The 25,754-nt window shown below is 43.8% G+C and overlaps 1 protein-coding gene across 2 annotated transcripts; it reads left to right on the forward strand.

The window, feature by feature from the left end:
* Window positions 1-4,680: 4,680 nt before the first annotated feature.
* On the forward strand, window positions 4,681-25,627 carry LOC121666886 (protein LYRIC-like). Of its 2 annotated transcripts, XM_042032894.1 has the most exons (10): window positions 4,681-4,781; window positions 5,970-6,060; window positions 8,420-8,488; window positions 10,316-10,531; window positions 11,462-11,536; window positions 13,129-13,227; window positions 20,379-20,482; window positions 21,165-21,284; window positions 22,855-22,984; window positions 23,447-25,627. In XM_042032894.1, exons 4-10 carry the CDS (start codon window positions 10,456-10,458, stop codon window positions 23,500-23,502), a joined length of 660 nt encoding a protein of 219 aa, XP_041888828.1. In that variant the 5' UTR covers window positions 4,681-4,781; window positions 5,970-6,060; window positions 8,420-8,488; window positions 10,316-10,455; the 3' UTR covers window positions 23,503-25,627. The 2 variants fall into 2 exon arrangements, with proteins under 2 accessions (XP_041888828.1, XP_041888829.1); XM_042032895.1 differs by lacking the exon at window positions 13,129-13,227.
* Window positions 25,628-25,754: the final 127 nt, after the last annotated feature.

Consider the following 25,754-nt stretch of genomic DNA (forward strand, 5'->3'; position numbering starts at 1 on the left):
CGAGTGGTGCTGCAAATATCTGACTCATAGCATGGAGTGTAGGGAGCAAGGACTGGGTCTTCCAGAGGATGCTGAGAGGGATGAAGACTCCCTGCTCACTTTTTAGCTTGTTGAAGATCTACTGAGAAAGCTGGAGTGCAGTGATACCTTGTTCAGTTATAACAGAGCATGTTTAAGGGAGGTTATTTATTGCCTGCTTAGAAAGTCCTTTTCTTTTTGTTCTTTTCTCTCACCCCCTCCCTTATTTTTTTAATTTAGTGCATGTCGGTGTTACTTTTGTCATACCAGTATTGCCTTTTGGCTTAAATCCACCATATTTATCTTGTGTTGTAACATAAAGGGAAAAAAAACCCATTTTTTTTTCACTGGAAATGAGCACTAAGAAACAATTTAATTGAAGTATTTCTTAAATCTGGAAATGGTTTTGGGTTCACAGACCCCCTGCCAGAATGGGGTAGTTTTGCTTCCTTTCATTTCCAGTGTCCAACCCACTTAATTTGAGTTTTCTGAAAGTGGTGGCTGAAAACAATTTTCTGAATCTTTTTTCATGTTCTTAAATGAATTCCCTTATTTCCAGTGTGTGAAGCATATAATAGCTCCCTTTGGGTTTCATGGGCTGAGTTTATTTTGTCTTAGTATCCCTCTACTGGGCAAACCTTTCCATGCCTTCCTAAGGAAGGCAACTTTAAGCACCTTCCCCAAGAGGGAAAAAGGGCAGTTAGTGAACTTGAAGCTGATATATTCACATAATTTTTAATTAATCCTCTAACCGGTTGGTGGCACTGAGATGTGAAAGCAGGCTGCCTGATCTGATAGACACAAAGGTGGTGGGTTTTATAAGAATGACTAGCCTGACAAAACTATTGAAATGCATAAAGGTAAGTCTCTAGGGGTACAGCTTTATGGCTTTGAATACAAGGTTTATATACTAATAATTAAACCCAGTCTTTTTAGCCCTTGGAGATGTATCACTTTGCCTTCTTTCTTTGTGACTTTACATAGAACTATATTAACAGCATAAAATAAATTAAGCACTAGCTCAAGAGAACCAGAAATTGCTAGTTTCAGAGCAATCATCAGAAATATAACCTTACGTTACATAAAAAAGGGGAAAAAAGGCAGGGGGTGGGGGGGAAATCCTGTTCCACTGGGTCATGAACCAAATGTCCATGAACTAAAAATATCTTTCTATTGTTCCACAGAATGTGAGTAGAAATTAATATGCTAAGTCTGATTCCACTAAAAGTCCTGATTCTGTTTCTCTGCATATATTTGATGTATTTGGAATTGCACTTAAGACTTAATATAGTCACTTAATGTGGTGGGTTTAGATGTGTTTTCCCTGTACAAAACTACATTTTTCATTAAGAAAAAAATTTCCCTGACAGTATTAATTTCTCTTTAATGACTCCATTAGGTTAAACGAAATAAAATAATGAAAATTCCTTTTTCCTTTTCATAGTGGCCAAATGGCACGATAAAGAGGCATGACTAATCCCCTACCCTAAGGGCTTCAAAAGAGAAGAATAGGACAGGGTGGGGTTCCTCAGCCACACAGCCAGTTTACTGCCTGAAAAAGGGTTGGATAAGGGCAGGATTTAATACAAAAGGTCAGGCTAACATAATACATTTCCACTGAAAGGAAGTAGAACTCAGTAAAAATTCTTGGTGATGAAGGGAGTTGATGGTATTACTGAAGAATGGCAAAGAAGCAAGAAATATTTCAGGTTGGAAAGAAGAGCATCACCACAGTGGTGGGCTGCTCGCTGAGCATCAGTCAGTGGTCAGGTTTGGTATTTTTTTGCACTCAGCCGATCGTAAGGAAGGATGCAACAAGGTTAAGGAGTCCCAGGTGGGCACTTAGGGCTGAATAGCCACTCAGTCATCATGAAGACCCCTGCAACATAGTAAATGACTGTCAACAGTATCTAGTCAGTGATGGAGAGAGAGGGGGATGTTTGTCTAGCAGATTAAAATCATTTAAGTAGCAAATGTTGTGCTTGTTTGGTAAAAAGCATGCAGCAGTCAGGTTGGCAAAGCGTTAAAACAAACTGCTGCAATTTCCCCAGTTCCTTGCTTGCTTGTCATTTATATGGAGAGAAGGTCCAGGAATGTGATTCTGCCCCACCTGAGACAAGTCTGTCAGAGCCAATACAGTTTGCATCTTCCCTAATCCTCTATTGCACTCAACATTTTCCCTCTGGAGCTCTCCTTGCCTGTGTGAGGGCTCTGTACAGCCTCGGGCTGTGCTTGCTTATGCCAGCCTGGGGGAGGAAGGCAGTTTCATGTCCTTAATCCTGACGTCTCTTTGTCTCTGCCTGTAGTCCCTCATGCTTGCAGAAGCATCTTGATATAAAGAGAGGCTAACAGGAGGTGGGATGTCTCTTACCCTCTTATGTGTGTGTCTGAAAGAAGGCGAAAAAGCATCCTCCTCTTTGCCTCCTAAGCTGGTGTTGCTATTTCTGTGCCCATGGTGGCAGTCTTGCTCAAAGTGCCTTCACTTGGGAGGTCCATTTGCAAAGCCTTCAGGAAACTGTGAAGATTTCATTATGAAAACTGGGAAATCACCAGGGTTTGATGACATTAGGAAGGAATATTCCACTCACATATTGTGTGGCTTCCTCCAGTCATCTCTTCTTGCATTCTTCTGATAAAATTCAGTTTTCCTGAAGTTCTCTGTCACAGAATGGAAAGTCACTCCCCCAACATTCTGCATTGCATAGGAATTGTTGTCGACTGAGACAAGATTTGTTTGCATTTTCACATATTTAAATGGAGAGAAGCATATGCTGAGAAAGAAAGAAGTATGAGCTCAAGATTTTCCATATCTATGTGGTTCAAATTTTCACCAAAATGCCCCTGGTTTTGTATTTTATATCCCACATCATATGTGAGAGGGTGCTTCCCTCTCTGCTGCAGGGGGAGTAGGATTTTTCCCTTGAGCAGAGCAGGAGATGGAAAATGGTTTGTTTTGTGGTGGGGTTTATGGAGTGCCTTTAGTAAATGAACTTGAGAGTCTTAGATGAGAGAGCCCATGGGAAGAAACAAGACAGCCTTGCTAGCTATTAACAAATGTTGCTGGGTTTTAACAGGGAAGTAATTATTTTACTAATGTTCAGAATTACATAATTGTAAACAATTATATTGTTTGCATTTGACAGCCAAGGGAGACAGAGGAGATGTGGACCAGTTTGGCTTAAGCTTCTAATGTGAAGCTGGTGGAATTACTGCTATGACAGGCAGGGGTTTTGCCTCCTGTTACTGTGATGTTTTACTGGAAGACCCAGAATCAGTATTGTCTGTGTGCAAAGCCCACGATTTTGGGGCTTCCTCTCCTAATAATTGTGGAACATGGGATGAACACCAGCCTGCTGGGTGCACGTCCACTGTGGGCTTGTAACTGGTCTGGGATTCCAAGCAAGCACCTCCAGGGATGAAGCATTTGCTAGCATACAGGTGCCTGTCATGCACTTCAAAACAGATCTTCCTGAGACTTGTGAAGAATAGCTCTAAAATCCCCAAAATATCAAAGAGATGAGCATTAAGAGTCTGAAGGACTGCAGCCCCACTGGGTCTGCTGGGGACAGACATGGACAGTCACCCACAGGATTACATCTGCTGGTAGCTAATCACAGCCACAGTGCCTCAGGGACAGAGATGACTTGTGAGAGAGGAGAGGAGGAGGAGGCAGGAGGAAGCATCAGCAGGCTTCCCTTCCCTGAGAGGACTGTGGGCACCAGAATTCAAGAGGGATCAGATGAGTTTTGCTCTGGGCAGGGCTGCCTTCACCTGCCAGGGATCCCCTAGCCCCAGGTGGAGGAGGAGGAGGATGGATCAGGGATTTGGGTGACAGCCTGGGTCAGGCTCCCTGCTGGGAGCTGTGGGATCAGCTGGCCAGCCCAACAGGTCTGATGGGCTGAAGGAAGCCTGGGCAGTGCTGAGCAGTGGCTGCACTGCACAAGGACAGCAACCTGGGTAAGGCAGAGAAGTGCCATACATCCAGCAATGAGGTCCTGTGTCTGTCAGGGGGAAACAGAGGCACCTGTGGAGAGAGCTTCTGCCTTGTCTTGGATGCTGCTGGCTCTGCACAGTGTGCAGTGGCCCTTGCTGGCACAGCCCTTGCTGTCTCAGCTGCAGGTTTACACCCTCGCATCTCTGTAGCTGGTGGCTGGCAATTGCTGGGGGATTCTGAGACAGCTGATACAATAATCAAACTATAATTTGAAAAGTCCTTAAACATTTAATGTTTACTTTACAGGATCTAGGTAGGATAAAATCTATTCTTTTAGTTGGTCAGATAGACTTGAGAGGGAACATAAGGTCCACCCCAACTGGTAAACAAGAATTAAAATAAGCCTTCTCCTGTCTATGCTGTTTTTTTAAGACAGGCTTACCCTCTTTGAAAAACAACTTTGATCCTAGACAAATCTTATGATAAACCACAAATATGTCTGCTTTGGAATAAATCTTTGTGGAGTTTCTGGATTTACATTCATAATGGCTTAGCATACACTAATTAATTTGAAATAAATTACTCTAGTTGGAACAAGGCCACAAATTCTAGCCCAGATTCATACAGGGGGTTACTTAGCTGTATCTTTCAGACTATTAAATGTATTATAGGGAGGTATTGAAATAAATATATTTATATTTATATTTACACATACACACACATGCATGTATATGTACTATAACGCATTTTTTTATTGTCCATCTCCTAGGTTCCAGTGAATGGCCATCTTATCACATCAGTCAACATCAGAGAGAAAAAGCTCCTCAAGGTACCAGCAAGAGTTTTAGAGTTTATGTATTGTCTTTCAAGAGACAGTTGTTTTAAGAATGCTCTTTTTTTAAGGTAATTTGTTCTTCCTGGGTTTGCTGCACTTAAGAGATGACTTAGGAATATCAGACCACGTAATTTTCTGGCACAGTCACACTGTAGTGCTTGTCACTGCCACCACAAGGGAGATGGTCTCATCATCCAAGCCCAGAAGTGGGTGCTGGGATCTTCCATATTTCTGTTCCAGCTCCAACAGGGACATTTCCTTGGGTGTCTTTAAGGGGGCATTGAGCACTTGTACAGATGTGGAGGAAGAGGTTGATGCTTTAAAGAGCTTCCAAGTCTTTGCAGCAAGTTTTACAAGTTGCCCAGAGAAGCTGTGGCTGCCCCTTGTGTTCAAGGCCAGGCTGGACGGGGCTTTGAGCAGCCTGGTCTAGTGGAAGGTGTCCCTACCCATGGTAGGGGGTTGGAACTGAATGATCTTTCGGGTGTCTGCCAAGCCATTCTGTGATTTTGTGATTCTGAGTGAGGAGCAGCCCCCGAGCCTGTGTTTCTGGCAGGGGTTTCCCACCTTGGAAAAGTCAAGAACCACTGTGTTTAAACTAGAGCATTCAAAATTGATGGTTTAAGGTTAGCGCTCCTGTTTCATCAAGCTGTATGAAAATGGCCTCAGCTACTCCTGTGCCCTTTCAGATTAGTGTAAACTACAGATGCCTTCATTAAAAACAGGCTGTTCCATGGTTTGGGGGGCAGTGTGTGTGTGTGTGTGAGGGGTTGGGGGTTTTTATAAAGCATTGACAGGATCCTAACTCTTGATTTCAGCATTCTGGATTTTAAAGTGGGTAAATACTTTAGACTTTCCTCCTTCACAGGAAGAACATTAGGACTTAAGAACGATGAATGCAAGTCTTACTATAGAGCAGGCACCTGAATTAAAATGTGAACTTTCTAATCTAGCAGATAAGATTTGTAGGTCCAAAGCAATAGCATTTATTTGTTTGGAATTTGCAATTAAATCTGCTCAGGAAGGCTTTTTGCACACACTTAAAGAATCCAGCAGTCCCCTGCTCTTTCTGAGTATCATGGGTTGCCTCCATTTTGAAACTACTGCCCTGACTTTTTTTCTTCTGGATGAAATGTAACAAATACTTGTTTTATCTTTCTACCGTGTATCTCATGAATACTGTAGCCTAAGAAGAAGAGGAAAACCCAGTGCTCGGACAAGGAAGTGCCAAAAGATCCGCTTTCTGTGGAAAAAGACAAACTGCAAGAGGAGGAAGGTAACAAAAGATCAGATTCTTCTGTTATCTAATGCATATGACCAAATAGTAACATGGGATAAAATATGTCAAAAGGGAGGTCTTCTCTACTATTCTAGAGTTCTGTGTTAGTAGGAAAAGCTGCCAGTTGGAGAGTTATTTCTATCACCTGCTCCTTCCTACGTGTAACTACATGGACAGGGGCTGTTGCAATCTGGTCTAATTACAGAGGAGTAAAGAGAGCTAACACTCTGAATAAAATGGGTTGAATTTTGAAAGATTTGAATATACCCAAAAATATGATTAAAACCAAACGAGGTTAGATGTTGATACCAAAAAAATTATATGTTTTATTTAACAGTAAAAAAGGCAAAGAGAAGAAGGAGAAAAGATAGAAAGAAAGAAAGAGGTGTGGGGGGGGACAGGGAGAGTGACAAAGATTAAGTAGAAACACATCACCCCTCTATGGGTTCCAACAATGTCTTGTGGCTTCCCTCCATATGGTCTTCTTGGTGGTGAGGGTCCCTCACCTAAAAGTATAGAATCCTGTTTGGGCCAGGTGGGAACACCCAGGTACCTCCCCTGAGAGGAGCAGGTTTGACACTCTCCCTTGCAACACTGTGGATTTGTTGCATCATGTGCAGTGCTCTGGTGCAGGGTCTGGGGACCCCTTTGCGGGGGGAACCTTTGATGGGCCATGGCACCCCCTCTGCTGTCCCTCACATGGATGTCCCATAGATGCGGCTTTCCTGGGGTGAAGGGCCCCACAGCTCAGCTGGTCTGCGCAGCAGAGGATGGGTGTTCACAGCCTCTGACCAGAGCCTGTGCCACACACCCACAATCTCTCCTCCTCCCTCTTTGGTGCAGGGTCTGTGCAAGCCTGGCAGCAGATAAACCTGGGGCTGTGGCCTCCACGGAAGGTGGTGGTCTGGGCCCTGCCATGGATGCTCTTCCAGATGCTTTGAACAATAGTGTCACTTTCCTTATCTCAAGTTGCCTTAGGCGTTTAACTCGCAGTTCAGGGTTTCAGTCAGGAGGCCCATCCAGGGTGGCCTTCGGTGGTGCAGCTTCATTATACACTTTTTCTGTAATGGGCGAAAGTCCTTCATAAAGATGTTTGAACCATAAACCGTAACATTTCAGTCTCTGACATAGGCCATGCGCTTTCCTGCCACACTCCCCAGGTCCTGACTGCCTACACAGGGGGGGCAAATCTGCAGGTGAGGAAGGATCTCTGAAGTGGCCAGAGGCCCAGTGGTCAGCGGGGTCCTTCTTTGTGCTCTTACCCTAATCCTGTGGCCTCCACACAGATGGAGCAGCATGTTGTTTTGCCCATGACTGAGGCTGGTAAAGGTGCTGGGGCAATTCACAGCCAACTTCTAGCACACCTGTGAGCAGAGACAAGACTTTTGTTTGCAAACAGATCTGCAGAGAAATCTGGCAGAGGCCAGCAAGGCTCAGGCAGCTAGAATTTCACTGGAAAATACATTGCATCCTGTGAGCCCCTCTCTGCCTCTCCCCACCAAGGGTTATATTGAAAACAACAAATTCTAAGCTTTTCTGGGCTTAAAAGATTACAATGTGATTAGGGTGAGAGCAAGAGAAGCCCTCACTGCTGTTGGACCAGAGTCCTTCCCGGGGCCTGTCAGGCTGCTGGGGGAGAAGGCAACACAGCAGAGGCTTTCTTCAAATGGATCTGTAGTTTTTTGAATGGCTGAGCCAGCTGAACTCCTTCATGTGTTTCTTGGGGATGCTTCATGTGTTCTTCAGGGATGCTTCAGAGAAAGGAAGTGTCTTGGTCAGCTTCAGGGGCTGTGTTTTTTCCTTCATTAACCATTTTTGCCAGCACCTCCTCTGACTTCTTGGGTCATGGAGAGCCTGGATGGAGAAAGGATGTGGACCCATGGGTGTGAGTGAATGTGTGTGTAAACCATCTGAGTGAGAGAGGGTGCCCACATTGCAGAACAAGTCTTAGGGTAGGTTCAGGGCTAGAGGAACCCTGTAAATTGAAGCCTTATTTAATGGTTAAGATTTTCATCAACTTCTCCCCACTGTCAGACATACAAGGTGGTTGATGCTCTGCTGTGACGTCCCTCAAGGGAACGGGTGTCACATCAGGCTGACACACAGGACAGAAGAATATGCACAGTTACATGAGTCAGGACATGACAGACAGGTTTGTGATGGGGATTTCTTATGTAATGCTTTTCTGCAGAGGATGCAAAGGCTGCACACAGGGGAGGTGCTGCACAAGATCTAATGCCTCTTTTACAGCCAGAATCAGAAACTATCAGATGGCTACTTACCTTGGTGTTAAGCAGTAAAGGCAATGAAGAAAGTTCTTTGATAGCTTAAAAATTAACTTTTCTCTGTGTTGTAGGAGTTTGGCAGACCAAGATCAGCAGCCGTGAAAAGAGACACTTAAGGAAGGAAAGGCTGAAACAAAAAGGTAAATGTACAGGCTCAGTTCACACACCTGATCTGGCTGGGTTTGTTATCCCTCCTTACACACCAGCATCTTTCTGTTTGCTCTATCTGTCATTTGGCAGCAAAATCCGTGCACTTACTGAGGCTATTTACTTAAGAAAATACAGCTTTGGGAGCTTTTACTTGGAAGCTTGCCTTTTATTCCATGCTCTCACTAAAACACACAGCATTACCCACAGGACTTTGAAAGCAGATGTCTGTTAGAGCTGAGATCTGCTAAAGGCTTGGTGTCACGTGGGCTAGCTCCGTCTGCGTGACTTGACAGAAGAAGTTTTTTGATAATGGACGTATAAAAACACATGCAATTTGCTCAAACAGGTTCTTTAGTCCACTAGACTGAAGAACTATAGCAGGAATATACTCTTACCCTAATGAGATAAAATGAAACAACACTTTGTGCTCGCTGCACATTTTTCCTCCAGGGATTTCAAGGTGTCTGCCGTGCACTTATGCCTATATACATTTCTACTAATCATGTTATATGTAATAACCATTATCTGAAAGCAGGTCATGGAATTAAGTCATTTGGAAGCATTTTCACTATCTGTGATAAAATGATCAAAATAACCTTTATTATAGTAGAGTAATTTAGAAGCTAAGGTAGGAGTTTGGATGTTGGAGAGAGGTAGCTGGATTGGGAGATGTAACCGGATACATGTGTGAGTTAGTGCACTGTCTGCAATAAGGCTCTTAAAGTGCTCTCAGATGCTCTATTAAAATTGAAGGGTAAGGGAACAGGAAATTTTAATAGAAAAATATACAGGCACCTTGGGACCACTTTATAATTTGGATTATCTAGAGTTAAATATCAAGAGTTTAGATTTTTAACTCTTGGTTTATCAAGGGTCTTTAAAGGCTAGAGGTGCTGAGGTCTCCACTTTCTCTCCAGCAAAGTGAATAGGTCCACATTTCTTTCTTCATGTAAGTTGGCCTGTTGTCATCAGTGGTGCCAGCTGCACATGCAGAACCCCACAGGGTTTAACCCTAAGGTCATGCAGGTGTTGAGGGCTTTGCTGACCCAGGAAAGGGGGCTCAGTTCACCAAGTCTCATTTGAAGTACCAGAAGTCCTTGGTGCAATCCTGCAGCCTGGGCTGTGCAGGATGCTGAACCCAGTGATCATGTTAGCATGGGCATTCACAGAGTAGTGAGATCTGATCTTCTAGGAAGAAGCCCTAACCCTGCTGAGTGCTGGTTGATGTTCCCTGCCAGGGGAGAAACAGTAGCATCAGCATTAAGGTGTATGAAGGTGGAGTTGATGTCAGCAGTGGTCTCCTCTTCACCAGAGCTCCCAAAAATGCTTTGCTATTCTGAAGGCTGGAGTCATAAAACACTTTAGAAGTCCTTTGGAACAAAAATGTTGGACATAACTGTCACTTTTAAAAATATTCATTTGCCTGGCACTGATTTCTCTAGCAGCCTTGAACTACCAACACCCAAGAGGTTTGCTTTCTTTTTCCTTGGAGGTCCAGCTGTTCTCTTTCTCTCCCTTCAATGCCCTGGGCCCCCAGCAGGACTCTGGAGGCCTTGAGCCTCCCCTCCAGGGATGGATGCCCAAGGCTGCTGTGGCGCCTTCCTTCTCACATTGGCCTTCCTTCCTGTTTTCCACTTCAGTGTCCCATCCCAGGAACTCTGCTTCACTGTCATTGTATCTGTAAATAATTTCAGTTGGAAATAGTCATAACATCTGATGGGTTTAGATCAGGCATTGTTCTGTTGTCTCTCCTGTACAAACTCTTACTTGTAATTAAAAATAATGATGATCCTGTGGTAATGTTTATTCCTGAGAAGATCCCAGCAGAGCATGCCAGGGTAGCTCGGCGGTTGAGCCAGCCTTCAACTGGGATGAGAAGGGAGCGGTGTGGCCACTCACAGAGGACACCAGTGGTGGTGGAAAAGGTGCTTTCTTTGCCAAGGTGGAGTGTGGGACCATGCTGAAAGGCTCAGGAGCCCTATGGGAAGAATCAGCACCCTCCAGGTCAGAAGACGATGTTTTCTCCAACGTAGGTGAGTGTTGACATTCCAATATTGCCGAGGGGAAACTTCACAAATTGCTGTGTCCTCGTCAGAGTGTAGGCCCATTGACATCCATCCTGCACATAGTGTTGTTCACCCCCCTTGGACCCTGGTAGCTGTCATTTATTTCCCAGCAATGTGAAAAGAGGGGTACTTACGGCAGGAATTCCTTGTGTTGTAGACTACCTGCTGGGTGCAAGTTGTTTTCTTCCCACAGGTATTTAGTGTTTGTGTCCTTTACAGCCAAGGCCTTGCCCTCCGAGGATGCTCACAGAGTATGGTCAGAGTTAGGCTGCAGGGTATATCCGTGTGTTTCAAAGCAGGATAAAGCAGGGTATTCCTAAATCAAAAGCATTTGATTTTGTCTACGTTCTCAGTGATTAATTGAGCGTGGTGGCTGAATTGAATGGTATATAAGGCCACATGATGACTCACCTTCAGTAGCAGTAATCCAGTACTCTGATGATTCAGAAAATGCTCTTAAGGTTGCCCTCACATGAGTCAACTTCTCTGCTAGAGTCCTTTTCTTGAAAAGTATAGGGTTGATGAGGGAGGACATTAGTACCATTTTTACTCTAATGCTTTCAAAAGGCCGAATTCCAATACTGATCACAACTTCTGCCAGCAGTGCATAAAGGGGACATCAGTTCAGATGAGTGAGGAATTTAGGTCCAGAGAAGTGCTCTGCTGGTGTGACACGCATGCTGAAAGGCTGAGAAGGTGTACGTGGTGATGGGGCTGGGCTCTCTCTGTCCATAAAGGTGATTTCTCCTTGCTTGATTCTTACCTAGCAACAGCAGTGGATGCAGGCTTGGAGTGGAGAGAACATGGAAGGGCTGTAATGAGCTTGGGAGCATGAGGTAGAAACTGTGAACGTGATATCAGATTTTGGGTTACTGTTTGTTTGCATTTTAAATGCAGGAACATGGGATATTGCAGATGTAAAATCCTGTCCTGTGACCTTTGGGACATTGTCAGATCTCTCCAGGGATTTAGGTGAGTGGCCTCTCATTGTACTTCCATCTGAATTCTTCTACCACTTTCTTAGCTGCTTGGCTGAAAGGGGCTCACACTGATCACACCGGAGTCTTCTCCCCCGAGCCACATCTCATTAGTCACTCTCCCTTGCAGAGCTTGCTTGCATCTGCAATCCAGCACACCAGTGTTTTAGGGAGTGACATCAGAACCTTTTATTGAGTGCTTTCCAAACTTGTGTTCTCATCCGGGAATAAATAAAAAAAAATATTGCCTCCCCTGCAGATTCTTTGTTAGGTTGACTCACACAGAAGGTTTCTGTTGTGTTCTGACAACCAACAAATTCAGAGAATTTCAGACTGAGGGAGGGAGTGAATGTGCAGCTTGGAAAGGCTGCCTAGACAGCAGCTTCCCATCCAGCACAGCGAGGGATTTTCAGCTTGAGCCTCTCCATGCGTGGCCTTGAGAAGGATGGAGCATGTCTGTGCTTTGCATTGAGTTAAGCCTCAATTCTGGCTTTCACTTTGCATCTTTGCAACTGTCAGTCCTCACTGATTGACTCCAAGCGCCCCTGGTTCATACATTCCCTGCCTACCAGCAACTCACATTTGACTGAAAGGTTAGCTGGATGATGAGTGCAAAATCTGATCCTGAATCTCTTAGAGATGCTAAAGACAAGCATAGATACATATAGATAGACATCTGTGCACAAAACAGCATGTGTGGTGTTAGCCAGAATGCTGAAACTAGCTTCCAAGGCCAGATAAGGCAATTAATATAATATATGCCATATTTAACCATCTATTTTCTGACACTTTGTCAGCGGATTCAAGCAGTTCCTAATCTACAAGTACTCAACAGGGAGAAATACATGTTAACATCTGCATTTATGCAGCAAAAAATCGAACTGATACACAACTGCATAAACCATAGAGTTCACTAGGTAAAAGGAAGAAAAGAAAAATCAGAGATGTGAAAAAAACCTCCTGAATTATGAAAGATGTGAAGAAAACCCTAGTCTGTTATATACAGGCCTTAGAAAGTGGCTAAGGGGAGTCATTGTGGGAGGTATGTGAATCCTACTGGTTGCTTTAGTTACTGAAAGTAATCATCAAAACAACTTTTTCTTTTTCCTCCAGCAGCACACTTACCTGTTTTCTTTCATGGAGCAATTAATTTGGTAATTATGGATTTCTGTTAGCTTGAGCCGAAGCCTTCTCACTTAAGGTAGTGGAAGTTGGAGCTGGATATTCTGGATGCAGCTTTTGTTCTGCAGGAACTACAGCTCCTTCCTTAGGTCCCCAACAGGGACATGCCAGAAGTTTACATTTCTGAATATTGTTAGTGTAGCCACTCCTGAGTGAGTTGTTTCTAATAAGTTACACATGTAGTGTCCTCATCCAGCCTTTGTGAATAAATACACTGTGATGAGAAGCATAGATTAATGTGTGGCTTAAATTACACAACATCCTGGCATTGTGACATAGCAAGCAGACAGGGGCATGATTAATTGGTTTTAATAATGTGAATATACCTATGTGATTATATTTTAGGTTTCGGATTTGGGCTTTTTTTGATTTAATTTTTTAATGAAGATGCTTTCCTATGTGTAGATAACGTGAAGAGTAAATCATCTGAGGACAGTCCTTCCAGATGCTGTTGCCATGGCAGCTCAACTTTCCTCCCAGCAGATGATGCGTGGCAGGGACAGGGTACGTCTCTTTGCCCTTTTTCTGTAGACAGACAAGTGCACTAATGCAGGAACTCTCTTCAGTCCATTCCCTAAGCCTCAGACATCAGGGTCCACTTCCCATGTGGCTCACTTGCTGGTCAGGGAGAAATCCAGTATGGTTCTGGTTTTGGGCAGGTGCCCAGAACTGCTGTGAGCTTGGTCAGGGCAGCCATTGTCCAAATGGGACCCTTGAGAAAGGCAAGAAAGTGCATTTTATTTATGTTTTTCCTTGGAAGGCAAACAAATAATGCAGTAGGTACAGTCTGTTTTGGTGCATACATGCCGGTGCAAAGTGTAATTAGATTTCCTGAGCAGCAGCAGGGAGGCTGTCTGCAGGCTCCCGTGTCCTCTCTCCAGCAGTTGCACGGCTATCAGCTGCGAGCAGATAAGCACAGGAACAGGGCAAGCACAGGGCAATCCCTCCCCACACCCTGCAGAGAGTGGGTCAGGGACTTCCTGAGCCAGAAGCAGCAGGATGGGCTCTGTGTTTCAAAAAGCCCCACGTGTTAGCAGTCAGCTCAGATTACTGAATTTGTGAAACGAGTTCAAAGTTGTGTTTGGTTTTCATAACCGAAGCACCGTGTTTCCCTCCCTCCCGCTGTTGTGTGGAAAGGTGGAGCTGAGTGGGACTTTTCCAGGCAGCCACAGCCTGGGCTCGGTGAAGTGTCTGGGGGAGAGCCATGGGAGGACAGGGTGCTTCTCGAGCTCTGTGTACCTTTGCCAAAACTTTAAATTTCCTTGGAAATGCCCTGAACCCAGATGCAGAATTCAACTCCAGTGACCTGTGGCAATCAGGATTTCAGTCTTTCTATAACTGGTAATGGGTTTTTTTTTTAGTTTTAAAAGAAAGACAAGCATGGGTCCTGAGTGGCTCGAATAATTTGACATGAACAGTGTGGGTATTAGATGACCTTTTCTCTCAACCTTTTGGTCAGGATTGAGTGAAGTATCTGTATATACCCCTGTTGTTGGGAGGCCTTTCCCTGCTCTTGCAGGAATGATGGCTGATGAGCTGAGCAAACCTCTTCGTGCTCTAGCTGCTCTGATTGCCTAACTGCAGGAGAACCCAGAGGGGTGGAATGCATTAAGGAGAAAAGATTGTGGTTGTCTTGCTTCTCTGCCCAGCGGTAACTGAAGCTCTGCAGCAAATGCATCATTTTGGCCGTGATTTTATAAATAGCACAGTTTGCTTTAAAAAGAATAAAAACGAAACCCCCAACCCTCAGCATTCCCTTCCCTTGGTGCTGTGTTTCTTTACCCCTGCGTTGCTGCAAAGGGTTCCTGGCCCCTTCCAACTTTGGAGCCCGTCGTGCCCACGTGGGATGGAGGGAGGCAGTGTGGGCAGCTCTTCAGCAGCGTTCCCTTGCACTGCACTTAGCACATGTCAGACTTGGCACGCTCTGGGCTTGATCTGCAGTTGCAGACAGGGCTCTGCTTTTGGAGTTCCATATCTGCCTGAGAGTAGAACTATGGGAGCAAGCTCAGCAGCTTCCTTCTGCAAATATCAGAGCAGAAGTTTTTGGAGGATTCTGTCTGTCTTACAGCTTGCTTTTTTGTCCTGTTTTTTTTTTTTTGCCTTTGAATCATCAGCCTTGATATTGATGCAGGGGAGAGCCATGTCATGAACATGTATTCCCTGAATTTAGATGAGGTAATGGCTGGCATTAAGGTCAGCGCTGCAGGCAAAATGAGCTCTTAGACAGTTAAACATGGCCTATTAGCTCTTGCAGGCTTGGGAACTAAAAAAAAAAATACCATTCATAGCCTAAATATGAGCTGGGGTCATTTTATCAAATCCAGAGCAGTACATGTAATGAGTCTCTTTGTTCTGTGCCAGGCTGGTACAACCGAAGGAGCTGCATGCTGGCCTCCTGCCTCTGCCCCTGCTGCTGGAGCTGCCTTGGCTGGCTCCCTGCCTCACATGGGGTTATCTTTTGTGAAGTACCAACAATAATAACACCCGCACTTACAAAAGCCTTGAGGCGTGAGTGTTGGCACAACTGAAAGCATATATACATAGAGGGAGAGAGGGAGTTAGTGGTAAAGGGAACTGGGCAGTCACTTTTGGAATATTTAAAAGTCTATCAGTCTGGCTGGTTTCCAAATAACGCACTGCTGTGTTGACATTCACTAATGATACATGCTGCTCATGGTTAATTCTTAATTATTGTCATATCTGGAGTTCTGTGTCCATTTCTGGGCTCCCCAGTATAAGCCAGTCAGCGATATACTGGAGCAGGTCCAGCCATGCCTGTGTATGAGCATAGGGTTGTTGCATATGGTCAGCCCAGACAGTGGGGAAGAGGCAATGGATAAGAAGTGAATTTCCACTTATCCATAAGTGAAAGCTTTTTTTTTATGGTGAGAGTGGTCAGGCAACAGAACTGTTTGCCCACAAAGTCTGCAGAGTTTCCACCCTTCAAAATATTCAAAACCCTGACTGCTACATTCCTGAGAAACCTGCTGTAGCTGAGCCGTCTGTAAGGTGTGGGGTGGGACTAGACAATCTCCAGAGGCCTCTTCCTACCTCATTGATTCTGAAATTCTCATTCTGTCATCAGTTATTGTCTCTGCATATTCAAACAATTAATCCGGAGCAATCTAAGCCTTTGTCAGCTGGGGGCATTCAGTGTCCTGGAGTTGAAGCCACATGGTCAGCACTGATGGCTGCTGTCCCAGTAGTCCCTGTCCTCACCAGCAGGCTGAGGTGGCCAGGACTCTTCCACAAGGGAAGGGGGCCCCAAAGTTTTTCATCATCATTTTTCCCTGCTCATCATTAGTGTTTACCCACCTTTCATTCCTGTCACAAAGAGAAAGAAAGGGGGGCGAACCTCTTCTGGTCCTGGCATAATTCACTTTATGTTTGAGCCCGGAAAATGCTCTGCTTTTGCCAGGCACCTTTCCTGCTTCTTCTGCAGGGTTGTTCTTGATCCTCCTGCCTCTGCCTTGGAAGCTTTACTTGCATGTGTTTCCCAGTACTCCCTTTATATACCTATGCCACATATCTGCCACTGCCCGTTTGGTGACATTTATATACTTCAGCTTTGCTGTCCCACAGAATGCATCTCAAGCTGTGGCTGGTTTTGCTGTTATAAAACATGTAACCCACACAGTGAGGCCGGCTGGGCTGTTTTAGAGCACTTGTGCCTGGTTCTAAGGCAAGGGAATACTAATTTTATCCCATGCATCTGCTTCCAAGTGAAGTGGACCTGCGCTTTGGCAATAGCACAGTGCAATCTCAGAAATCCCACATGCTGCTTTGCAAATGCAACGTCTCACGACCATGAGAGTCACTTTTTACCTGTGTTTTGGCATCTTCCCAATGAGTCCTTCTTGACTGCCAATGCAAATTTTCTCCAGAACCTTAAAAAAACTCCCATGTCTCCTGATCCTATGTCTCCTGACTCCCAACCTTCCTTCTGTTCCAGGGTTAAAATCAATTTTAATTCCTTTGTTTTATGGGAATCAGTAGCTTTTATCCATTAAAAGAAGTCTTCAGTCTGGGGTTTATTTGCTATTTTGCCTCTACTGAGTTATGCTGAAGGAAGGTGCAAAATAAGGGATTCCTTCACCCAGCTATTGGTGGCAATAATTTTGACCTGTAACACAGAAATGCAAGCTTTAGACTGGAAATTTTCGACCCATTTCAACTGGATGTATTACACTTGGTCTACAAGTGATGACTTGGCAAGGATTTGGGTGTATGTTCATTACTCAGTCAACTGCCCTTTGCAAAGGGATGGGTTTTCTACAGCAGCCACAGAAAAGCTCAATGCCATGGACAATATGCAACCTCCTGAGAGGTTTGCCCTGCCAGATGAACCTCCCTTAGGTTTCTGCTGCCCATATTGAGGGACAGCATGCCAAGAGAGATACTGGTAGATAGAAACCAAATGTACAACTCTGGATTAGAAAATTTTTAATCCCCTTCTCGGTGACACAGACTGAGTTTTTCTGCAGTACTTTCCAGTTTCGTTTTCCAGGCCAGATAATTAGGTTCAGCCTGTACTCCACCCTATCTATCAGCAGGCACAGGGAACTTGCTGACTGTCCCCTTTGACCAGATCCTGCTGCTGTGGGGCCCTGTTTGCCTGGTCCCCAACAGCCCCCAGGGTGCAGCCATCTGCTCCTCCTCATTACACAGGAGAGAGATTGGAGACCAGGGGCATTTAGGTAGTTGGTGCTGGGATGGACTTTCTGCCTGCAGAGCTGCTGGCAGCCTCCCCAGTTTCTGAAGACACCTTCAATGTTGGGCCTTTCAGGATCTAAAAGTGTTTTCATTTCATGGGGTACATGGAAACTACCTTGGCCTTGAAATGCACACTGCAAATGTTTGCTGCCAACAGAAAAGTACAGATGTGTCTGGGTGGAGTTTGCTGGAGGACTGAGGTGGCTTGCAAGCAAGAACTTAGTTGGAAAATGACATTTAACAGCATTACTTTTGTCAAAATGAACAGAAGGAATTGCCAAGATGTTGGTCTGTACTGGTGCTGAGAGAGATATCACCTCTGTCAGGGATCTCACCTCTGTCAGGGCTAAACACACATGGGGAATAGGGGGATGTGCTGCTGCATGGTACATTCCTTTTAGTGTTTATGTTCACAGAAACTTCTGATCAGTTTTAGCCTGTGAGAGGCTTGATGACCCAAGGAGAATCAGTTGCTGATTTAAAAATACTAGAGAGCATTCAAAGTTTAACGACACTGTGGGAGATGTCACTGTAGAAGAGAAATATGCTACACAAGAGAAGAGATTTTAAGACAGAGCTTTGGGAAAAGTACATTTAATCTGATTTCCCCATCAAATTCAGCAAATTATAAAGAATCTTATACCTCCCTTAACTTTAGTCTGAGTTGATTTTTAACACCCCTGGGACACAATGCTTTGCAAGAGTAATTCTGAGATGAGGCAGAGTCACCGCTGTTTAGCTGTTTCATGCCCACATGTGATAAGGGTGAAGCATTAATGTAAGCCCATTGCAAGCAGTTTGCCATCAAAACTATTTTCATGTTTAGAAGTATACAGACAAATGCACTTTTTGAGATATCAGAAGTTAAAAAGGTGAAAACAACAGTTGTGGCTTTCCATTTGTTAAGCTATGGTCTGTTTTGCTTGCACACCCACAAGAGCATCCATCAGCAGAGCTGCTGCCTTGCATCTCAGGAGATTGAATTCTGTTTTGGACTGGAATTTTATCGGAGAATGCATTCAAAATTAGCTGTTCCTTTCCCTTTTGAAGAAGGAAAGACATTGTCTATATAGAGGGCATGGATTTTAAACTGAGAAACTTAAACAATGTTTATAATCATGTTTATTACATTTGGCAGTAAACTGGTCAGAGCAACATTCTGGAAAGAGTTTTCTTTTATCATTCCCAGCATGCTTTTGGTTTTGGCCCTGCTTCAAGTAGAAGTTTTTCCATCCAGCTTGGAATTTTTTTTTTTTTTTAAGAGAAGTAATCAGCCAAGAGTTATTATTATATGTTATGTTTTTAAAGTCTTTCTTCCTGCTAGGATAAGACTTAAGATTGTTACATTCAAATTGTTAAAAAGTAATCAAGTAGTCTTTTCAACATCTTATGCCGATTTATCTGCTTTTTTGCGCCTCATTCAGTTTGGGTGAAGGAATTAAACTGGTCTGTTTTGCCTTCTTGCCTGAGCACAGTTTGCCAGTGCTGTGAGGAGAGGCAGCTGAGGGCTTGCAGCCAGATTTTCAAAGGTACCAGATGCTGAAAGATAGAGAAAACTAAAAGATTTTGAAAAGCTTTTTGCCCAGCTCCCATGAAATGATCAGAATTGATGCTGGGTAGGTGATACCTATTTCGTGCCTATTTAGAGTTGCATCTTAGGGAGGTTTGGAAAACAGTGCTGGGATGGTGCTATTCTGGCTTACATTCAAGAAAAGAAAATAGAAAAGCATGGTGAAGTTGAGAATGTACTTGGTTCTATTTTTTGTAAGAAAGAAAACACCAATGAGAGCAATAACAAATGCACAAATTCTTTGCTAATATTACTCTTCCTTACAAATAATCGCCCAGAGGATGGTGTGTTGCAGTGAATGGAAGAGCCTGCTGTGTCTGCCAGTGTGTGGGAACCCAGAATGCAGAGAATATTTCTCTGCCTGTTTTGAAGACTTTTACCCCCCTGAACAACACTGGTTTTGGCCTTTGTCCATGGGAAAATTTGCCTAGCCTCTGGGAAGAATTTGAATCTACAATGGTGTGAATTAGGTGATAGAATACTATGTGAGATTATCACAGGGTGAAAAATTTAGAGTTTTTAGGTCTATTTGCATAGTAAATAGGTAAAAGTAGAAAACCTCAAAATGGAAGATAAGTTGTAGTTAAAACCTTCTTTCTCCTTCTTCACTAACTCCATATTTTGCAACAATAGTGGTCTGGGATGATTGGATACAAAATTCCACAGTTTCTGTCTACGTGATTTAGGAACTTGTTGGACATTGGTAAAAAAGTGAAAATATCTTGCGTTTTAAGTCTTCATTGGGTAATTTACCTTAAAAAGGCTGTGAAATCTTGGTAAGTTGTCTTCTTGCTGCATTCTCTGCTCTGTGCTATGTCTGGCCATGGCAGTGGCTTGTACGCCTTAGATAAGAATTAATAAACACCTATCTGGAGACTGAGAAGCATGAAGTCCCATTCGACTCCTTTTTTCTCCTGGCGTCTCCCCCATCAGGGAAGACAACAATTAATAACGTGGACATTGTTACCAGTGTTTTCTGGATATGCCTCAATCCTTCTCCATAAAATTAAAAGGAGATGTTTGACAAGATACACTATTAGTTCTGTAAAGCTTGCTTTCTTGAAGTGCAGGCTGGAAGGGCTTTTGTTTCTGTATGTGCTTTTCTGCCCTTCTTCAATTTTTCTCCTGTCCTGAAGAGTGCAGTCACTAATTGTGAATTGGCAGTCAATGTATACGTCTTAATACATTTTAAAAATAAATTTGTAAATGTTTTAATGCATTTAAGATGTGCACACATGCACATCCAGACATCACACGGTCAAGCAGGAAGACGACGAGCAGGAAGGTATTTTTGCAGCATTTGTGCTACTCATGTGAGGCTGGAAAGTAGTATGGATTTGAACGTAACTCATTTGTCTGCTTGCCCTAATAGGTGACCCTTCAGTGATTGATCTGGACTCTGACTGGAAGGCTCCCACGGAAGAGTGGGGAAACTGGACTGGAGATGAGGAGCATCAGAAGAGGGATGAGAAGAAGGTGAGGAGAGTGGCGTTGATGGCCAAGGGAGACCTGCTCCACTGGGGTCAGACTCATCCAGGCTGGGGTCTCCAGCCCTGGAGCCAGGCTCCTTTGGTTGTGGGGGCCTTCTCATGACAGGAGGAAGTGCCTGGCATGGTCACTGCCTGATCTGTGTGAGATAGCGGGAGCTGGGGGACACACTTGCAGGATGCATGAGATGGCTTGGGGAGAGTTGGCTGGTTCTGAGAGTTCATCATCCAGGTGGTATTGCTGTCCTAAGCAGCAAATCCTGGCTGTTTGCACCCTACTGCTGCTGACCTTCTCAAATAACCAGGCCTTAAAAGAGGTGTGGAGTCAAGAGCTGACAGAGCCTTCACAGCATCTTGGGCAGGCGGGACATATTTAAGTTTGCTGATAAGACGGTTTGGTGACAGTGATACAGTGGTATCTTGGGTGGAGATGTAGAAGCAGAAGTCTTGCTGTTTAAATGCTTTCTGGAAGCCCAGGGAAATATTCCCCTCAGGCAGGAGTGGGAAGAGCATGCTGAGCTTTTTGCAAAGAGCTGAGGTGTGCACCTTATCCAGAGAGACAGCCCTGCTTGTACACTGTTAGCACACACTCCTGGAGGTAATCAGTCTTCCTGAAAAAAACAAAATTAGCTGTCCCAGGACTCGTCTTACAAAATCTCTGATGCTTTCAGGATTTGCCAAAAGGCAAAGCAGGCATCCGTTTCTGCCTTTCTGGGCTCGAAAGCAAAACACAGCGGAAGAAGAAGAAAATGGAAGTGAAGGAAGCAAGGGGTGGAGCAGGACTGAGGCATGTGAGTATTTTGTATTTCAAGAGTAGTGTTTGGTTTTCCACAAGCAGAGGGGGATTCTTCTCTGTTAGGATGACCTAAGGGAGACTTTTCTTCCTCTGTCTTCTGGCTTTCTCTTCTCTTTTCTCCCCATGAAAAGAAGTTATGAGTACAGTGAACAGTGGAGTTTTGCAACATGGTATTCTCTAACATATTTTCACAACACTTTGATTTTGCAGTACAGAATGTTGTGCACTAAACTTGGAATGCATCTGCCCAAACAATTTTTCGTCCATGATTAAAGCCAGATGCACTCTAAATTTAATGTACAATTGGCCTGTGTTTCATCTATAGCTGAAGGTCACCCAGAGATATTAACAGTAATGAAAAGGTGGTTCCCAAAAGTCAGTGAAGATAAAACGAGGCCACTGTTATACCAGTAAAAAGCCTATTGAGAGAAAAATGTCTCAGAGTGCAACAGAGGAAGGCTGTAGACAATGTCAGTTCATTTGGGATGGGAAGTGCAAAGGAACAGAGTGTTTACTGGGTTTTGGACTAGTCCTCGCCTGTGATGTCCTTGGTGCTGAGTTAAATGAGAAATGGGGAGGGACCTCCCAAAATATCCAAATTGTATTTCATTCACTTGTCACAGAATATGTTTTTCTGGACATGTATAGCTACTTTTTTCTTTCCCCTTTTCCCTTCCCTCCCCTCCCCTTGCCCCCTCCGCGCCCCTTTCGGTCCTCGCCCCTTGCCTGCCCTAGCCCCGCCCCTTCCCTTCCCTTTTTTTTTTTTTAATAATTTGTCTTCCCCTCACACCCACTGTGGTCTCTTATGATCCTTGGGACAATTTTGCTTCCGGATCTCCTGATGCTCCCATTTTAAGGGAAATGTTTTAACTACCTCACTGACCACAATCCACATAATCATTAAGATATCCTATCAGTTCCCAGAGTGCTGTCACGCCACTCTCTTGCACAACCAATTAGTTGGTTTAGCTTCGTAGGTACCTTAATGAATAATCTTAACAGTGCTGTTCAGACTCCTCAGGGCAGCATTGCTTCTTCTGACATGTTTATGATGGGCCAGAAGAAGCTCATGTTGCATGTCAGCCCCAAATGCTGGTGTCTGGTGCCCCAAATGCTGCTGTGCATGGTCGTCCTTCAGATGTACATAAAAAATGAAATTACTTGTGAAGCCAGATCCACAAAGTTGCTCATCACACTCCTTGTGCTACCTCCAGTCTTTCTGTGGACTCTAGTCACTTTTAGCAGTCACTGGGTGCATCTTACTCTTCAGTGTCACTATATAATGACAGTACTTTCATCTCAGTATTTCTTGCTGTTCCTCTGTTCACTGGGGGAAGCAAGGGGAAAAATGGTAATGAAAGATAATTTCAACACTTTAATCCCCTCTAAAACAAATAAATAAGAGGTAGGTAGATAACATGGCAAAATATTCTAACCATGTAAAAATTAATTTGTCCTGCAGTTCCTTTAAATGCCCCACAATAATGACATTTTCTCTCATATTTTGTAATTGCCTATGCTTTGTTTAACTCATATGCTTAGTGAAGCACATTGTTTCAATTAAGCCCCAGCAAGGTTTGCAAACAAGAATGGAAGAAGGCCCAAGGGACTTGATATCTACAAAACATAGCAGTGATGCAGTTGGTGCTTCCTTCAAAAAATCCTTGGACATTGCTAATAATTCACCCAATAATGGTAAGTGATTGCACATCGGATGAATTTTCAGAAGAATGTGTAATCTGAGAAGTGTTCACCAATGCATATTTAAGTGAATATGTGAAATGCTTCTCCTTTAGCTGCATGTGTTAATTCTTTGAGAGGCTCTGTATTACTCAGAGGCTTTTCTGTGATAAATACCTATTCCTGCTCCTCTTGGAGTTACTGAACAAAAAAAAAAGCTACTATTGCATTAAGTGACAATAATTTTTGCACAGCACTTTTCAACATGAAACAGAAGCAAATATGAGTGATCCAGAGCCCACTGAAAACATTCAGAGTTCTCCCCGTGACTTTGAATTACCCTTGAAAGTAGGTGGCCCTTGTAAAACACATCTAAGAACCCTTAAATTTCCTTCATCTGGCAAAAAGCCAACAGTTCTCAGGGATGCAATTGCATGTGGAAGGTTTGTGCACTGGCCCCTGTTGTTTGTATGGCAGGTGTACCTGGAAAAAAGGAGAGGAGGAAGAGGAAGAAAATGAAGAAAGAGACTTGAGGGAGCTGTGTAGCTGCCAGAGCGCCAACCCGATGGGGCAGACATGCCGATGAGCTGCAAGGATTCTGCTTTCTGCGATGCCGCTGAGCCCCAGGCAAAGAGAGGCTCCGGGAGACCTCCCAGTGAGAGGAAGAGGAGAAGAGGAGCAGTGAGCCAGAAAGCGTGAGTGTGTGAGAGAGGAGAGAGGGAGCAGGCTGTGCACAGGAGGTGGTTTTGAAACAGAGTGGCTGTTCATTGCAAGCTGCTGCCCTTGATCAAAAGCTGCTGAATGGGGTTTGACTGGTTGCATAAAGTCCTTTCAGTTTTTTGCTGTCATGTTGTTCGTCAACTTGTAGTGTTCTATGCCATTGTAGAAATAGTTGGGCTATACCTGACTGTGATTGTACTTTGGTCCCATGGAGGATCCACCAGCTAGTCTGGTCTCCTCTAGCATTTTTGCAGAGGTGCTCATCGACAGGCTAGTAATGTACAGAAGGAAGCACTGTTCAGAGACAGAAGGAGAATAACATGGATCATTCTCCAACCTCCTTTTTTAAATCCTTGGTGGCTGCTACTGTCAGCTACATTGCCATATTTATCCTTTTTACCCCACATCAGACTAGTTCGCTCCTCAAGGAATATTTCTAAAGGAGGTTTTAAACTTATTTGGAAAGATGATCTAAACCCTTTTTCTCCCTGAATTTCATGGTGGGCTAAAGTTTAAAGTCTGTATGTCCAAAGCATGTAGCATTTGTACTTATAGTAGACTGAAGTAAATTTTTAAAGTCATTTTTCTTAATCTGATGTTTGGAAGTTTTTATCATTTTGTCACTTGAATATTCTAATATAAACTAAATTTGTGAATGAAGTTTTTAAAAATGTCAGTTTAGTATTTATTGAAGAGTGTATATTTCTCCTTGTCAGAGGGCTCATAGTATGGAGAAGAGAATGTGTTACAATTGAATACTATGGTTTATAAACAATGCTGAACTGACACCACGAAAAGCAGAAGCCCTTTATCCCCAGAGGAGCTGCAGCTTTGGTGGTAGCTGGGGGGTTTTCTTCAGACGGTCCTGAGACTATGCCTGACCCATCCCAGAAGTGCTGCCTTGAAGAATGAGATAGTGTTTCTCAAATCTCCATCTGCATTTGTGCCTTTGGAGATGGTGTGGGAAGGTTACCAATGCATGTTAAATGTGTGCACATTTGTAGGCTTTGGGCTGATGCTGTGAAACTCCTTTTGCTAGGACCGTGTATAACCAGGGATGTCCGTGGTTTTACACTGCCACAGCTGCACTCCTGTTTGTATCACGGAGCCAGAGGAGAGCTCTGTGCTTCTGCCATTGCATCCCCGATCCCTGATCCTGGCTTGTCTGAGCTTTACCTGCAGCTCAACACTTTTCCCTGATGGCTGTCATCTGTTGCATAGCTGTCAAAGCAGCTGTACCCTTCAGAGAAGCAATTAACTGCAGCAATCTATTTGTGTTTAGAGTTTAGCTACTATATGTTGAAGGGCAGTTCTCTTGTACTGTGATTTTTGGGGTAGTCAGCTGTACTGTGTGCCCTGAAATTTAGCACAGCAGGGTTATTTCAGACAGGCAGGCGAGGAGTAATCATAACTGATGCCACTTAGCAGGCCACTGCCTAGAATCTGCACATCTTGGTGTTTGTGTCTCAGTGTAGGCGAAATATTGGCAGTTTATGAATGGACTGAACAGACCAAAGAGCTTTTATCTGCAAAGTAACTGGTTTGGAGCAGATGCGTAACAAGAAAATACATGGCCTCCTCACTGGAGGAACAGGTACAGCAAGTTCAAGGATTTAGAAGATGTGCTAATGAGTATGTGGGTAATGAGCAAAGTTCTGCTATCTCTGAAGCCTATGGAAAACATTCGTTGACCTCATTGGGGCCAGGATGTTGCCCATGGTCTTTGCTTAGCATTGAAGATAACCTCTGTCATCCAAACAAGAAAGAAAAAAACAGAAGTTCACAAGATTGGTGGACTACAGATTTCTTCTGCTTTTTTCTCTATACCTGCTTGTTAACTTTTTGATGTCTTTGTAATTATGCTTTATTTCAACATTTTTCAGTATTTCAAATGTCACTGTTTTTATAATAAAAAATTAAAACTTGTCCAAAGCCCAACATTCATGAGCTGTTTTATTTAATTTGTATGTGTGTAAGAGCATGTGGTTTTGGCTAGAACTATTCCATTTTCAAGCTTTTTTGAGGTACTATAAATTTTTTTAAGAGATTCCCTTCATCTGAACTC

Source organism: Corvus kubaryi, unplaced genomic scaffold (assembly GCF_017639235.1).
Source record: "Corvus kubaryi isolate FWS band 111438036 unplaced genomic scaffold, C.kubaryi_AGA036_p1.0 37354, whole genome shotgun sequence".
In the NCBI taxonomy this organism is placed as follows: Eukaryota; Metazoa; Chordata; class Aves; order Passeriformes; family Corvidae; genus Corvus; species Corvus kubaryi.